At 49.3% G+C, this 16,783-nt stretch overlaps 1 protein-coding gene across 1 annotated transcript; it reads left to right on the top strand.

Moving 5' to 3' along the window:
• The first annotated feature begins 4,197 nt into the window (after positions 1 to 4,197).
• LOC103888689 (leukocyte-associated immunoglobulin-like receptor 1) lies at positions 4,198 to 16,783 on the top strand. The gene is given in 11 exon segments (XM_054539019.1): positions 4,198 to 4,434; positions 5,185 to 5,220; positions 9,404 to 9,697; positions 10,538 to 10,588; positions 13,984 to 14,022; positions 14,643 to 14,675; positions 14,678 to 14,770; positions 14,863 to 14,905; positions 14,994 to 15,031; positions 15,251 to 15,303; positions 15,844 to 16,783. Coding segments are annotated over 11 exon segments (861 nt in total). The 5' UTR covers positions 4,198 to 4,400; the 3' UTR covers positions 15,991 to 16,783.

Genomic DNA, 16,783 nt, shown 5'->3' on the forward strand with positions numbered 1-16,783 from the left:
TGTGAGAATCATTACTCTATGCCCGTGCATCCCACACCAAGTAACTTTTTTTTTGTTTGTTTGTTTGTTTTCTGAGATGGAGTCTTGCTCTGTTGCCCAGGCTGCAGTACAGTGGCATGATCTTGGCTCACTGCAACCTTTGCCTCCCAGGTTCAAGGGATTCTCCTGCCTCAGCCTCCTGAGTAGCTGAGATTATAGGTGTGCGCCACCACACCCGGCTAATTTTTGTATTTTCAGTAGATAGGGGGTTTCACCATGTTGGCCAGGGTGGTCTCGAACTCCTGACCTCGTGATTCACCTGCCTTGGCCTCCCAAAGTGCTGGGATTACAGGTGTGAGCCACTGTGCCCAGTCCGAGTAACATTTTTAAGTGAGTAAGCTGTGCTGTTCTGAATCTGTAGCATGCCTTGGACATAGACCTTCTCCAGCTGGAATGAAAGTCTTAGAGGAATGCAAAGGTGGAGAGGCCCTCTGAGAATATGGAAGGACGACAGCTCTGTATCACCCCTTTTATGGAAAAACCCAGAATAACTGCCCATGTGTTCTGTGACCTTTGATGTTGATTCTGTCAGCAGGAGGAATCTTCTGAGTAGTGAGGAAAATCTTAGATATGTTGGTGGTTTCACAACTGTCAGAATTCACTGAATTGCGCAGATTCAATGAAGGCAGTTTGTCTGCCAAGGATTCCTTGATAAAGCTGATTAAAAATCGCTAATGAAGACCTAAAGTGAAAAGAGGCAGTGGGGAGAATCTAATACATAGAAACCATTCTGCACGTGAAAGAAGAGTCAGAAGCAGGAAAGTCATTCTCAGGAGCCACTTTGTTTTGGCCTCGTGTTCAATGCTAAGTTTCAAAACAAATGTAGTATTCCTTGCAACCACGAGAAGTTGGTGAGTGATTTGAAATCATTCTTATGATGAGGTGGAAGCTTTTGGAATCTGTACCCCTGCACTTTATCCTTCTCCCCATGATTTACAAAACCATGAAAATAAAGCTCAGTTAATTCATCATCATCAAGGTGAGCATCAGGTTCAGTATTCAGCTTGAGTCTGGGGAGTCCGTCTTTCTTTCACTTTTGACTGCACAGCCTTCACTTAGTTTTTATATCTCTGAGGCATTAAAAAAACTTTTTTTTTTTGAGACAGAGTCTGGCTCTGTCTCTCAGGCTGGAGTGCAGTGGCACGATCTCGGCTCACTGCGACCTCCGCCTCCCAGGTTCCCGCCATTCTCTCGCCTCAGCCTCCCGAGTAGCTGGGACTACTGGCGCCCGCCACCACGCCCAGCTAATTTTTTTTTTGTATTTTTAGTAGGGACAGGGTTTCACCGTGTTAGCCAGGATGGTCTCGATCTCCTGACCTCGTGATCCGCCCACCTCAGCCTCCCAAAGTGCTGGGATTACAGGCGTGAGCCACCGCGCCTGACCTAAAAAAGTCTTTAATATATTATGTGAAGCAGTTTTAGTTGGTTTATTGTTATTTTTTAGATGGATTGCTGTCTTACAGACTTAGTCTAACATATTCACAGAAAATTGGATTAGATTGGAAGAACATACCTGGAACTGAATTGTGCAGAACTCTTTGTGGACCAGGGTTTAGCTTGAGTTCCCCTGTCCGTCCACGAGATCCCAGCTTGAGATCATTACAGTCACCACGTCTCCGGAGGAGGACCAGTCTGCAATGCAGTGATTATACTGGAATGTTTCAATGTTTTTGAAATGTTTGGACTATTCTGATGCAAAAAACTTTCTTTTTATTTTTGAGACAGAGTCTCACTCTGTCGCCTAGGGTGGTGGTGGTTGTTTTTTTTTTTTGAAACCCTCTGTTATTAAGAGATAAATATGATTCCCAGGAACATTGTTCTGTTCTGCTTTAAGTATTATTGGTCATATCTGGTCATATGCCCTGCTCTGAATCAAACCCTGAAAATGGGATTGCTAAAATCGCCTTAATCTAAACTCCATTTCCCTCCCACTTGCTCCCTGGGCTTGGAGCATAGCCACTCAAACAGAACTGGTTTTTTGTTAGTAAGGAAGAAGTAAGCAACGGCTGTGGTGTAGACCCTCATCAATGTCTGCAACAGTTACACCTGGAGACAAGCTCCCCAGTGTCCTCAGAAGCAGCGGAGATGAGAATCCGTGATAGGGTGGGCTGCTATCCCCCTTAGCTCTGTGATGCCGAAATGCACTGCTGGTCCTGGTCCTCCTCCTCGTTCCACACCCGGCTGAGTGCCCATCTGGCCCTAGACCTCAATGCCAGGTTCTAAGCACTGTCTCCTGACCATTCAGCCCCTTCAGGGTTTTGCATGTGCTGTTGGACCACCTCACCCCCACCTGTAGCCAAATGACACTGTGGGAGGAGGGGAAGGAACTCATTTTAGTAGAAAGTATGTGTGTGTTTGTGTGCGTGTGAATGTGTGTGTGTATTATACATAATATATATAATAACAATTAAAATTGTTAATGGGGCTGGGTGCGGTGGCTCACGCCTATAATCCCAGCACTTTGGGAGGCTGAGACTGGCAGATCACATGAGGTCAGGAGTTCAAGACCAGCCTGGCCAATTATGGTGAAACCCCGTCTCTACTAAAATACAAAAATTAGCCGGGCGTGGTGGTGTGCACCTGTAGTCCTGGCTACTCAGCAGGCTGAGGCAAGAGAATGCTTGAGCCTGGGAGGCGGAGGTTGCAGTGAGCCAAGATCACACCATTGCACTCCAGCCTGGGCAACAGAGCGAGATTCCATCTCCACACACACATACACACACACACACACACACACAAATTGTTAATTGTATATGCATAATTATAATAGTTTATATATATTAACAATTATATACTTGCATATATATAGTATTTGCTGTATTATTATATATAAACAATTATATATGTAATGACCGTATAAAATAGATAAACAATTTTAACTAATAATATTATATTAATTGTATTATGATTAGATGTAATAATTATAATTATTTATATATAATATTTATTATTATCTATCGTTGTTGAACACTTAACGTGAGCTCTGTCCTCTTAACAAATTTCAAGTGAACAAGAGGTTATTGCTGACGATGGGTCATATGTGGTGCAGCAGATCTCTAGGGCCTGTTTGTTAATAACTCCCCATTTCCCCCTCCTCCCAGCCCCCGTAACCACCATTCCCTGCTGTGATGTTGTTGACTCTGGTGACTTTGCAGATCTCCTGTAAGTGACATCATGCAGTACTTGGTCTCTGTATTGCTTGGCGTGATGTCCTCAGAGTTCGTCCGTGTTGTCACCCATGGCAGAATTTTCTTCCTTGTTTAAGGCTGAATAGTATTCCCCTGTGTGTGTACCACATTTTCTACATCCATTCATCTGTCAATGGACATTTAGATGATTTTCATGTCTTAGCTATTGCAAATAGTGCTGCAGTGATCAGGGGAGTTCAGACGGCTCTTTGCATACTTAATTTGTTTCTTTTAAATACAGACCCAGAAGTGGGTTTGCTGCACCATATGGTAGCTCTATTTTTAGTTTTTTGAGGAACCTCCCCACTGTTCTCTATAGTGAGTGCACAATTTTTCAGCCTCCCACAGTTCTGAGATCACAGGTGTGAGCCACCACGCCTGGCCTGTTTCTTTTAAATATAGTCCCAGAAGTGGGATTGCTGGACCATATGGTAGCTCCATTTTCAGTTTTTTGAGGAACCTCCCCACTGTTCTCTATAGTGAGTGTACAATTTTTCAGCCTCCCAAAGTGCCAGGATTACAGGCGTGAGCCACTGTGCCTGGCCTGTGTCTTAAATACAGACCCAGAAGTGGGATCGCTGGACCATATGGTAGCTCTATGTTTAATTTTTTGAGGAAACTTCCCATCGTTGTCTATAGTGAGTGCACAATTTTTCAGCCTCCCAAAGTGCTGGGATCACAGGTGTGAGCCACCGCGCCCGGCGCACTGTAGGATCTTTTTTAACGCATTACATACCTTGTTGGGATTTTAGCAGAGACCACAATATTAAAAACTTGGGAAGGATTTCCATGACTCTCATTTTAAATACGAGGACATGTCGACTTCTAGTTTTGTAACATCTTGCCCAAGAGCGGTGGTAGTTAACGTGTGGAGTTGGGATAGCGTCCAAGTCAGTTGGTTGCACGACCTTTATTCTGCCTCGTCCCATAGATTTAGAAAGAAGCTGACACATCGGGTAACTAGTTTAGGGTCATCTGATCACGCGGGTAAGCGACGTTTTTCAGAAACCAAGGCCCTCCCTCTCATCTCACTAGTGGGAAGGGTGGAAAGAACAGAACAGAAAGCTCTCCCTCTTGTGTGAGGCAGTTGCTGTGGAAACCCCATAGGCAGGAGGCCTCTGGCCAGCACATCCTGTCCGCTTGTGTCTGCTGCAGAGTTCTGAGACCGGGGCCATGTCTCCACACCTCACTACTCTCCTGGGCCTAGGTGAGTCCTGGAGGGAGCGGGAAGGACTGGAAAGGGGGTCGGGAGGTCTGGAAATTTCCCTGCTCAAGCCTGACTCTAGTCCAGAAGATTCTGGGGAGGAAAGTGTCCTCCTCCCCCCAAGACTGCCTTGCTGCTCTCCCCGGGGCCTAAGTCTGATCAGAGACGACCTTGTCCTAAAAACAGGGTCCTGGGTGTGGGGATGAGGTCAGCTTTAAGAAGGGCTGGGGGGCCAGGCGCGGTGCTCACACCTGTAATCCTAGCACTTTGGGAGGCTGAGGCGGGTGGATCACCTGAGGTCAGGAGTTTGAGACCAGCCTGGCCAACGTGGTGAAACTCCATCTCTACTAATACAAAAATTAGCCGGGCATGGTGGCGGGTGCCTGTAATCCCAGCTACTCAGGAGGCTGAGGCAGGAGAATTGCTTGAACCCAGGAGGTGGAGGTTGCAGTGAGCAGAGATCGCTCCACTGCACTCTAGCCTGGGAAACAAGAACAAAACTCTGTCTCCAACAACACCACCAAAAAGAAGGGCTGGGGGAGCAGGAGCCTTTTTGGAAGAGGAGACTTTGGGATTTATCTTGAAACCATTTTGCAGCAAGAAGGATTACACTGAGATAGTGATGTCGAGGAGGGTTGGCTTGGTCGTTATGAAATGCTGAATGCCCCCCAGCTCCATCGAGCCCCCTTTTGACAGCAGCCCCGTAAGGAGACTGGGCGGTGGGCATTTTTCTCACTGGAGCTTCTCTTCCAGTGCTCTGCCTGGCCCAGACGATCCACACGCAGGAGGGTAAGTCATGCCTTTGTCCCGTCTTCCCAGTCCCCTCTGTCACCCCAAGGGCAGTTCTGGGTGGGAGTGATGTTGATTCTTAGAGGGCCTGGAGGGATCCCTTTAAATATACCCTAGATTGCAAACTGTTCCAAATGTAAAATACATAACCCTCACCCCTTTCTCTCCTTCATTCTCCACCTGTCATATTTTGCTTTTCTTATTTTCAAAAATCTTATATTTTATTTTATTTTTATTTTTGAGATGGAGTCTCACTCCATCACCCAGACTAGAATGCAGTGGCATAATCTCAGCTCACTGCAACCTCTGCCTCCCAGTTTCAAGCGATTCTCCTGCCTCAGCCTCCTGAGTAGCTGGGATTACAGGTGCACACCACCACCCCCAGCTAATTATTTTTATTTATTTATTTATTTATTTATTTATTTATTTCTATTTTTAGAAGAGACGGGGTTTCACCATATTGGCCAGGCTGGTCTCGAACTCCTGACCTTATGATCTGCCCGCCTCAGCCTCCCACAGTGCTGGGATTACAGGCATGAGCCACTGCGCCCAGCCAAAAATCTTATTTTTAATCAACAAATAATTGTATATGTCTGTGGGGTACAATGTGATGTTACAACATATATAAACATTGTGGAAAGATTAAATAAGGCTAAATAACATATCAATCACATCACATACTTATTGTGATGAGAACATTTAAAACCTACTTTTAGCAATTTTGAAATATATAATAAGTTATTGTTAACTATAGTCAGCCTGCTATGCAATAGATCTCAAAAACTTACTCCTCCTGTTTAACCGAAACTTTGTACCATTTGATCAGTGTCTCTCCCAAGCCCCCCATCTCCATCCTTTAATACCATCATTCTAATCTCTAACTCTGTGAGATGACCTTTTTTGTTTGTTTGTTTGTTTTGGGACGGAGTCTCACTCTGTCACCCAGGCTGGGGTATAGTGGCACAATCTCGGCTCACTGCAACCTCCACCTCTTGAGTTCAAGTGATTCTCCTGCCTCAGCCTCCCGAGTAGCCAGGATTACAGGCGCCCGCCACCACGCCCGGCTAATTTTTGTGTTTTTAGTAGAGATGGGGTTTCACCATGTTGGCCAGGCTGGTCTCGAACTCCTGACCTCAGGTGGTCCACCCACCTCGGCCTCACAAAGTGCTGGGATTACAGGTATGAGCCACTGCACCCGGCCGAGATGAACTTTTTTAGATTCCACATGCGGTAATTGTCTTTCTGTGCCTGGCTTATGAACCAGAGCCTAACGTCCTCTGGTTCATCCATGTTGTTGCGAATGACAGAATGTCCTTCCTTTTTTAGGGCTGAATAATATTCCATTGCATATACACACCACATTCTCCTCATCCATTCATTTGGTGGTGGTTATATAACTCAGGTTATTTCCAGGTCTTGGCGGCTGTGAGTAGCGCTGCGGTCACCCTGGGAGTGCAGGCGTCACCTCCACACACCGATTTCCACAATGAGAATTCAAACCCAACACGACCAAGGCTGAGCCCGGCACTTTTCCCCAGATGAGCCCACACTTCACTCGGCAACTTCTTGGCGGGGAACATGACAGTCACAAAGGGCAGACTCTGAACACTCATCCTCTTCTCCATCCCCCTAGATGCATCATATCACCCAGTCCTGGCGATTTCACTCTACATTTTTCTCATCTTTCCCTCTCTCTTCATCGACTTTTCCTGCGTCACCCCCAGGTGACGGCCCCTCTCCATTCCGTGGTTCCCCGAGGCCGGCCTCAGCCTGTCCATGCCACTCCTGCCTGCTCCGTTCCTGACCCCAGGGACCGGCGATTTGCAAAAGCACAACCATGACCATTGTACTTTCCCCAGTTTTTAAATTGTATTCAAAAATTTTCACTTAATATTTCATTGTAAGATGAATTTTTTTTCTCAGAGCCCTTCCCCTGTTTATCTTCAGATAGAATCAGACCCAGGCACCTCTCTTTCTTCTGGAGATGCCCACTTTCCCAGCCACATCCTGCCCCTGTGACCTTGGGCTCACTCATCTCTACATTCCTCTAGGTTCTTTCGCTTTCTCAAACACTCCATATTCTGTTCAACATTGGGCCATCTCACATGCTGATTTTTTTTTTTTTTTGGAGATGATGTTTCATTCTTGTTGCCCAGGCTGGAGTGCAATGGCTCGGTCTTGGCTTACTGCAACCTCTGCCTCCCTAGTTGAAGCAATTCTCCCTGCCTCAACCTCCCAGGTAGCTAGGATTACAGGTGCCTGCCACCAAGCCCGGCTAATGTTTTTGTATTTTTAGTAGAGACGGGGATTCACCATGTTGATCAGGCTGGTCTCGAACTCCTGACCTCAGGTGAGCCACCCACCTCGGCCTCCCAAAGTACTGGGATTACAGGTGTGAGACACCGCGCCTGGTCTGATTTTTAAAAATTAATTAATTCAGTTTAAAATTGACCGATGAAAATTGCATGTATTTGTCATGTCCAATATGACGTTGTGGTCTCTGCACACAGCGAGGAATGGCTACATTGAGCTAGGGAACGTAAGCATTCCTCCTGTGCTAATCATTTTTTGTGGTGAGAACGCTTAGAATCACCTCAATTAGCAATGTCCAATAACGTAATACATTGTTATTAACTGTAGTCACCGTATTGTACATGATAACTCTTGAATTGATTTCTCCTCTCCAAAACCTTTTTTCCTTTGAGCAACATTCACTGGCTGATTTTCCCATTTTGAGTGCCCTGGTGTCCCCTGCCTGCTCAGCTCAGGTAGTTTCTACTCCTCCCTCAGCTCTCAGCTCAGATAGCGCTTCCGCTGACTTTGCAGAGGAGGTCAGCTCCACCGCCCACCTGTCCCCTAGTTCCCTGCACTTACCCACAGGAAACTTACTGCAGTTTGCAGCTGCAGATTTGGACAATTCTTCGATCAATATCTGTCCTCCCTTCTGGATGTCCACCTCCAAAGGGCAGGCATCCTATGTGTTTCTCACATTTGCGGAATTAGCAGCTCATGAAAAGCGTCTTTAAACGGATTGATAAGTAACTGAGATATGGTTAAAAGAAAGAAAAATGCACAAATGGGTGGGTTTGGGGAGATGCTGGTCAAAGGATAGAAAATTTCATCTAGACAGGAAGAGTAAGTTCAGGATTGTGCAACATAATGACTAGAGTTAATCACAATGTATCGTATGCTTGAAAATCGCTAAGTGGGCAGATTTTAAATGTTCTCACCACAACAATTAACTACACATAATAAGGTTATATTAATTAGCTTGATTCAGCGATTCCACAGTGTATACCTATATCAAAACATCATGTTGTACACCTTAGATATATGCAGTTTTAATTTGTCAATAATAAAGAATGAATGAAGATGGGATGAGTGACTTGAAGCCCTGCCACCTCTCTGCTCCGCTCAGGGATTTTGCTAATTTTGAAACAACCTTCCTGTTTCACAGCGTCAAACCCGCCCTTCCTCCTCCACCCCAAGCCCAGTTGAGATAAATGGGGGTTTTCAAGAGCTTTAATAACAAGGAAATGCAAATTAAGCTGAGGAGAAAGTAGAAACTATGAGGAAAATCCAGAGGTGGTGTTTCCACAGAGATCTGCATTAGCAATGGGGACCTGTCACGGGCTGGGGATCAGCTATGAGCAGATCAGGGCTGGGGGCTTCACCCTCACCTCATCGGACCCTCAAAGGAGCCTGGCAACCCCTGTCCCACACTCAGTCCACCCGGGGACCGGCCAGTGCCCTTCAGGCCCCAGCACGAGCCATCTCCAGAGCCCTCGCTTCCCTGTCCCTTGTCCTTCACGAATGACCCTGTCATCCCCATCCTGTACCTCCCTCCCACCCTCTGTCCCTCGGGAAAGTGGCCCTGGGCTCTGCAGCAGATATGAAGGGCCCCAGGCTGCTCCGACACTTCCCACGTGACCCTGAGCAAGTCCCTAGTTGTGAGCAAGTCTCAGGGTCCTTACTGTCAACTGGGAAAAAACTCTGCAGCGACGAGAATCACATGCACGTAGAAGGTGCAGGAGGCGTGGGAATGTTCTAAGGTTGGGCTGTGGTCGTGGCTGCATAACTCTATAAAATTGCTAAAAACCCTGAAGTGTGATGCTAAAATGACGTGTGTGGCATGGTGACTTCCTATAGTGGATGCTGAGATCCTTCTCTGCTTCTCTCCTAGGGGCCCTGCCCAGACCCTCCATCTCGGCTGAGCCAGGCACTGTGATCCCCCTGGGGAGGCCTGTGACCTTCCAGTGCCGGGGCCCGGTTGGGGTTTACGCATTCCGCCTGGAGAGGGAGGATAGAGCCAAGTACAATGATAGTTATAATGTGTTTCGACTTGGTCCATCTGAGTCAGGGGCCAGATTCCACATTGACTCAGTAAGTGAAGGCAATGCCGGGCTTTATCGCTGCATCTATTATAAGCCCCCTGGATGGTCTGAGCACAGTGACTTCCTGGAGCTGCTGGTAAAAGGTGAGGACGTCACCTGGGCCCTGCCCCAGTCTCAGCTCAACCCTCGAGCTTGTCCCCAGGTCCCTGGACCGTGTCCCAGCTGCTATCCTCTCTCTGTGTCCACCCTTGCCCTCCTCCTGACCCCCAAGCCCTCCCCTCCCCTCTCCCTCTGCACACACCTCCCCTCTACCCTCACACCTGCTTAGGTCCCTGGAGTCCTGGTCTCCTCTGGACGCCATGGATTGCCTGGACACTCAGCTCCAGCATCCGGTGGGCTCAGAGCTGGCTCTGCTTGGCTGGGTGGGGAGTCGGTTCCCAGAGATTAGGGGGCAACCCCCCTACAAGGGGATGAGTGTCTTTTCACACAGGATGGATGGTCCCACTTGTTATTCCTTTCCACTGAGCCAGAATCTGCCCCAGGCAATATGCTTCTCCTGGTGTGGTTCATCTCCCACTGGGCAGAACACAGGGGCCAGGGATGGCCCCTGACCAGGGCGGGACAGTGCTTTGGGAAAACCTTTGGTATGTGACCACATGCACCCCTGCGTGTGCTCAGCCCGAGATATCCTGGAGTCAAAGTCCACTGGAGAGGCTCCAATCCATCTTCATGTCCCCCCAGGACCTCAACGGTCCCCTGAGGTCAAGAAGAGCTTGTGGGAGGAGCAGAGGGAGTGACCAGCCCCAGGGAGAATAGGGCAAGCAGCAGCGCTCTCCCCAGCCTCCTGTCCCCTGCCCCATTTTCTCAGGAGTCTCGGGACGTTGTCTGGGATTGCGTGCTGGCCATGCGGCCTTGGGCTCAGGGTGGAGGAGGGCAGGTTGGTTGGGACGGGTTCTAAATCCTTCTCCTGCCCCTGTTTACAGAAACCTCTGGAGGCCCAGACTCCCCCGACACAGAGCTCGGCTCCTCAGCTGGTCAGTAGCAGGGCCCTCAGCCGGAAGGGATTACAGGGGGATCTGTGCTGGGGATGCAGCTCCGGGTTCAGCCCTCCGCCCTGGGCTTGGAGTCAAGGTCTAGGGAGGCCACGGGAAGGGACTGTCACCCACCAAGCTCTGGGAGGTCGCTAATGCTCATAGAGACCATAGCAACAAGGGTACAGTGATTGCAACCTCATTCCATGCCAGGAACTGTGGAAAGCACTTAATGCAAGCGCCACTTAATGGGGGAGGTACTTGTCTGATTCTCTAACTCCTCCTCCTCTCTAATACGCAAAACGTAAATTAAAGTTTCTTGCTTAAAGGCACAAGGCTATGAAGGGGCAGGGGCCACCCACCCGGGCAGCCCCACCCCAGACTTTCGGGCTCGCCAGAGCTCCACGCTGCCCCCTTGTGGGCGTGACCTCACCTTTCACCTCGCTCTGCACCTGATGGAGGGACTTAGAACTCACCATCCGGCCGGGCGCGGTGGCTCACGCCTGTAATCCCAGCACTTTGGGAGGCCGAGGCGGGCGGATCAAAAGGTCAGGAGATCGAGACCACCCTGGCTAACACGGTGAAACTCCATCTCTACTAAAAATACAAACATTAGCCGGGCGTGGTGGTGGGTGCCTGTAGTCCCAGATACTCAGGAGGCTGAGGCAGGAGAATGGCGTGAACCCGGGAGGCGGAGCTTGCAGTGAGCCGAGATCGTGCCACTGCACTCCAGCCTGGGCGACAGGGCGAGACTCCATCTCAAAAAAAAAAAACAAAAACAACAACAACAACAAAAAAACTCACCTTCCAACCTGGGACACCCGGAGAGGGACGGGGATGCTCCTGTTGGCTCTGTGGTCTCCGGGGGAGGCCTGAACAGTGGAGTGAGGTCCCTTAAGAGGAGGAGGGCGCCACAGGGAGGGGATGTAGCTGTGAACGGTGACCAGGATGAAGCCATGAGGCTTCCCTTCCATCTGGCTCTGCCCTGGACTCTGTGATGGGAGAGAAGCTGCCTCTGGCTCTGCCCTGGACTCTGTGTGATGGGAGAGAAGCTGCCTCTGGCTCTGCCCCTCGACTCTGTGATGGGAGTGAAGCTGCCCTAAGACCCTGGGTCTCAAGTTGTCCATCTCCCCCTGTGATCTGTGACCAGAACCTCCCAGGGGAGGACACGGGGTCATAAGCCATCCGCGGACCCTTCCCCACCTGGGTTTCCATCACCAGAGTACGTCCTTGGACCTAGACCCAGTGCCTGCCTGTGAGGCTCGGGCTGTGAGCTCAGGCAGGTGGGACCAGGGGCTGAAGCCACATGGGGAGGTGGGAGGAGCGATGCCATGCTCCATCCGGACCCCCTCAGAGGCTCCTGGGCTGCTGGGGCACAGCGGGACATGCTCCTGAGTCCCGCAGACCTGGTTCAAGTCCAGTGTCTGGTTTTTATTAGCCTTCCGTCTGCGGGAATATCTTGCCTCTGTTTCTCTCCCTCTCTTCTTCTCCTTCCCTCTCTCCTCTCTCATCTTCATGCAGTGACATAAAAAGGTGGCGAGGACAGACCCTTCTACTGGGTTCATGGTTCAAATCCCGGTGGTTCTGCCACCTCCCAGCTCTATGCCTGATGGTGACTCACCCAAACCTCCTGTGTCCCAAATTCCTCGTGTGAAACAGAGGCAATAAAAGAGCTGTCCTGGTAGAATCGTTTAGGGGAGACTTGAGTTCAGGTACACACGGCGCTGACATCAGTGCTGATTAGAAAACCCCAAAGGAGGGATGCTCCTATGAATACTGAGGAAGTATTTTGTCCTCACAGGGACTGTGCCAGGCACTGAAGCCTCCGGATTTGATGCACCATGAATAAGGAGAAATGGCCTCCCGTCTCGTGAACTTCAATGGGGAGAAATAATTCGAATGAGCAATAGAAATGCACTGATGCCTATACATGCATATACAAATAAAAAGATACGATTCGCAATGGAGAATTTCAGGTCTATCATTTCAATTATATTAAATATGTTCACATAATGTATTACATATATAAGGAACATATATAATAGAAATGTTAACGTATCACTACATATCACTATAATTATATTATATGAAAGATATATTTACAATATATAGTACAATAAATTTCAGGTGCTATTATAATTAATAAACAGGTACAAACATAAATATATATTTATTATTTATAGATTATAATAATAGAAAAATTTTATGTTTAAATATGTTTATATGTAATACACATTATACATTATATATTATAGTGAATATATGCAACTTATAAGTATAAATCATACAATTAACATTATATACATTAAATTATAATGTATATGTCAAGATTACATAATTGAAAATATATATTTGTTATATATTATACGTTTGCATAATACATGATCATACAATTATAAATAATATAAAAATTGTAATATTGCACATATATAATACATATGTAATTTTAAATGGTGGCAAATGTTATGAAGACCAAGCCCAGGAAGTCATGGTGTAGAATAACGGGTGGTGTCCTGGACCTTGGACCGTGGAGGCGGCATGAGGGAAGGACACTCCAAGAGAGAATGTCTGCCTTTCTTGAAGGATATTGAAGATGCTGCCTCGGCAGCGGGGGAGGGGAGGGACGCTGTTCCTGGAAGAGGGACGCTTGGCTCGGACCCTGGGTTTGGGGGAGCCCCACAGGACCCCATTTGGTCGCCTGTGAATTGGGTAGTGGCGTGCACTGTGCAGAGGAGGGTGAATGTTGGAGGAGATGACGGGGGGCGGGGCGTGCAATGCGCTGCGCAGGGAGCCTGGGCGGTGCCGCACACACTAGCTGCAGGGCTTCAGGAAACAGGAGCACATTGGGACTAGGATTCTTCCCACAGGAGGGCTGGTTACATCCCCGTCAGAGGGTTGCCGCGAGCGCAGACAAAATCAGACATGGGGATCCTTGCACTCTGGTGGGAACCCAGAAGGAGGTCAGGAAGGGAAGGTCTCCCTTCCTCTTCTTGCGGGTGGTTGGTCTCTGCCTAGATCCGCAGAGGGCAGAGAGCAGCGATGTCTACCACAGCTTCACGCCCAGGAAACGCGCTGTATCTGCACCGTCCAGTAGGGATGGCATCAGGCACGTGGGGTCACCGAGCCCTGGAGGTGCAGACGGTGCAGCCGGTTTCTCATGACATTCAACTTTGGATAAATTTAAATATCAATAGCTATGTGTGACTCTCATACTGGACAGTAGATGTAGAAAGTTTCCATCATCACAGAAGACTCTGCTGGTCGGTGCTGGTCTAGAGGGAGCAGCCAGGGTCCTGGGGAGTGAAGGGAGATCCCCACAGTGGACTTGGGAGGACTCAGAGCCTTCTCTGTCCAGCTCAGGACTCTAACTCCTCCTCTTTCTGATTCCTCCCTCCCAGGACCCATGCAGAGGCCGTCGGACAACAGTCACAATGAGCGTGAGTGATGGGGGCCGTGGAGCATGAGCCTGGTGTGTGCCTCTTGGGGAAGGAGAAAGAGGTCAGGCTTTGGGGTTGATCAGATTCCTGCTCTGCCAATGGCCGTCTGTGTCCCTGTGCAGAGGACCCCAGCACTCAGGACCCCGGTGGTGGAAGAAGGGGATAACGATCCCTGTGCTGCAGGACTATTATTATTATTATTATTATTTTTGAGACAGACTCTCGCTCTGTCACCCAGGCTGGAGTGTAGTGGCATGATCTTGGCTCACTCCCTCCCCCACCTCCCGGGTTCAAGTGATTCTCCTGCCTCAGCCTCCCGAGTAGCTGGGATTAGAGGCATGCACCACCACGCCTGGCTAATTTTTATATTTTTAGTAGAGGCGGGGTTTCATCGCATTAGCCAGGATGGTCTCCATCTCCTGACCTCGTGGTCTGCCGGCCTTGGCCTCCCAAAGTGCTGGGATTACAGGCGTGAGCCACCACGCCCTGCTGCAGGACTATTATTTACCTGATAGATTTTATATATTAGTAAGTCTGTGACATGCACGCGACATGTGTGTGGTATACAGTAGGTGCTCAATAAATGCACACTGCTGAAAACCTGTTTTTGTATTTCTTAGATGCACCTGCTTCCCAAGGCCTGAGTGCTGAGCATTTTATTTTCTCATCGGGGTCTCAGTGGTCTTCCTCTTTTGTCTCCTCCTCCTGGTCCTCTTCTTCCTCCGTCGCCAGAATCAGATAAAGCAGGGTAGGTCTCAGGGGCAGGGTGGAGTGACCTGGGAAGCTGTCAGGAGAGGCTAGGAAGAAGGTCTCCTTAATTCACACCCCGACTGTCCTCAGGGCCCCCCAGAAGCAAGGACGAGGAGCAGAAGTCACAGCAGAGGTGAGGCCCCTGGGAATGACTCCTGGACCTCCACCTGGTCCTCGGCCACCAGGCTGCCCCTGAGGTTCACTTTTGTTTTTCCTCTCAGGCCCGACCTGACTGTTGATGTGCTAGAGAGGACAGCAGGTAAAAGGGGAGGAGGAGGGATAGGCCTGGGATGGGGAAGTGGGAACTTGGTGCCAATCCAGTTGCAATGTAGGGGGTGGTGGGAAGAATCTTTGGGAACATTCTAGAAGGTCGTATTATAGATTGGGTGCAGGATGTCATCGGAAGCTGGGGGGGTCTCGGGCAGATTTGCCTTGTGACATCCTCCCCAGAAAACCGACCCTGTATTTTCTCCCCAAGACAAGACCACAGTCAATGGACTTCCTGAGAAGGACAGAGAGACGGACACCTCGGTGAGCCTCCCTACTAGTTATTAAAGTACCCCAAATTTAGCAGCTTAAAAAAATCTCAGTTCCTAGGGTTGGGAATTCAGGAGTGGCTCAGCTGGGCGGTTCCGGCTCACGGCCTGTCCTGAGGTTGCTGTCGAGAGGTCGCCCAGGGCTGTGTGCATCTGAAGGCTCCCGTGGGCTGGAGGATCCACGTCCAAGACGCTCACTCCCCCGGCTGTGGGCACTAAACCTCTGTTCCTCTCACAGGGGCCACTCCACACCGCTGGCTTCACCCAGAGGGAGGGATCCAAGGATGGGTGGCGGTGAGGGGATGGAAGCATAATGTCTTTTGGCTCAGCTTGGAAGTCAGGAGTCTTCCCTTCTGCCTTGTTCATTGTCACGTAGACCAACCCCAATACCCTGTGGGAGGGCTCTTCACATGGATGCAATTTCAGGAGAGGGTCCTCAGAGCCCATGGAGATGGCCGCCACAGCCCTCCCTCCCCACAGCCCCTCACCTCACCCTCCACCAGGCACTCCCTCACCCTGGCTCTCCCTCTCTTAGGCCCCGGCTGCAGGGAGTTCCCAGGAGGTGACGTATACTCAGCTGGACCACTGGGCCCTCACACGGAGGACAGCCCAGGCTGTGTCCCCACAGTCCACAAAGCCCATTGCCGAGCCCATCACGTATGCAGCCATTGCCAGACACTGACCCCATACCCACCTGGCCTCTGCACCTGAGGATAGAAATTCACTCTAGGAAAAGCCTGAAGCAGCCTTTTGGAAGGCTTCCCCTTGGGCTTATCCTCATCTGGAAAGCCAGCCAGGCAGCTGTCCTGGAGACAAGAGCTGGAGACTGGAGTTTTCTAACCAGCATCCAGAAGTTTCCTTAACTAGGTGGTCCCTTCTACAATTGACCAACTCCTTGGATAGATTGTGTTGCAGTTGATTCCAGAGACCCAGATACATACACCTGACTACTTCTAGAAACCAAGCTCTAATCACCTGGCTGTTTCCAGAGACCCATCTACAATTGTCTGGCTGTCTCTAAAGACCCAGCTACAGTGATCTGACTGTTTCTAGAGACTCTGTTTTAGTTGCCTGGCTATTTCTAGAGACACAGCTACAGTTGTGACTGTTTCTAGAGACCCAGCTGCAGTTGTCTGGCTGTTTCTAGACAATTTTATTCACCTGACTGTTTTCAGAGATCCAGCCATAGTCACCTGGCTATTTTCAGAAACCCAGTCACAGGTTGTCTCCAGGGACCCAGCTATAAACACCAAGCTGATTTCATGAGCAGTGATGTAGTCCCTCAGCTGGTCCTAGGTGTCTCCTGTGAATCTCCAATGACCCCGGAGATTTTGTAATGATCTTCCCTTCTGACCCCAAAGACCTTCCTAAAAGTGAAGAGCTAAACTTGAAACTGCACTATGCATTTGCAGCTGAGAGCCAAGCCCGGTTCTCTGGGTCACACTTTACTCTGTGCATCAGTAAATAATTTTGAA

This window comes from Pongo abelii, chromosome 20 (genome assembly GCF_028885655.2).
Source record: "Pongo abelii isolate AG06213 chromosome 20, NHGRI_mPonAbe1-v2.0_pri, whole genome shotgun sequence".
NCBI lineage: Eukaryota > Metazoa > Chordata > Mammalia > Primates > Hominidae > Pongo > Pongo abelii.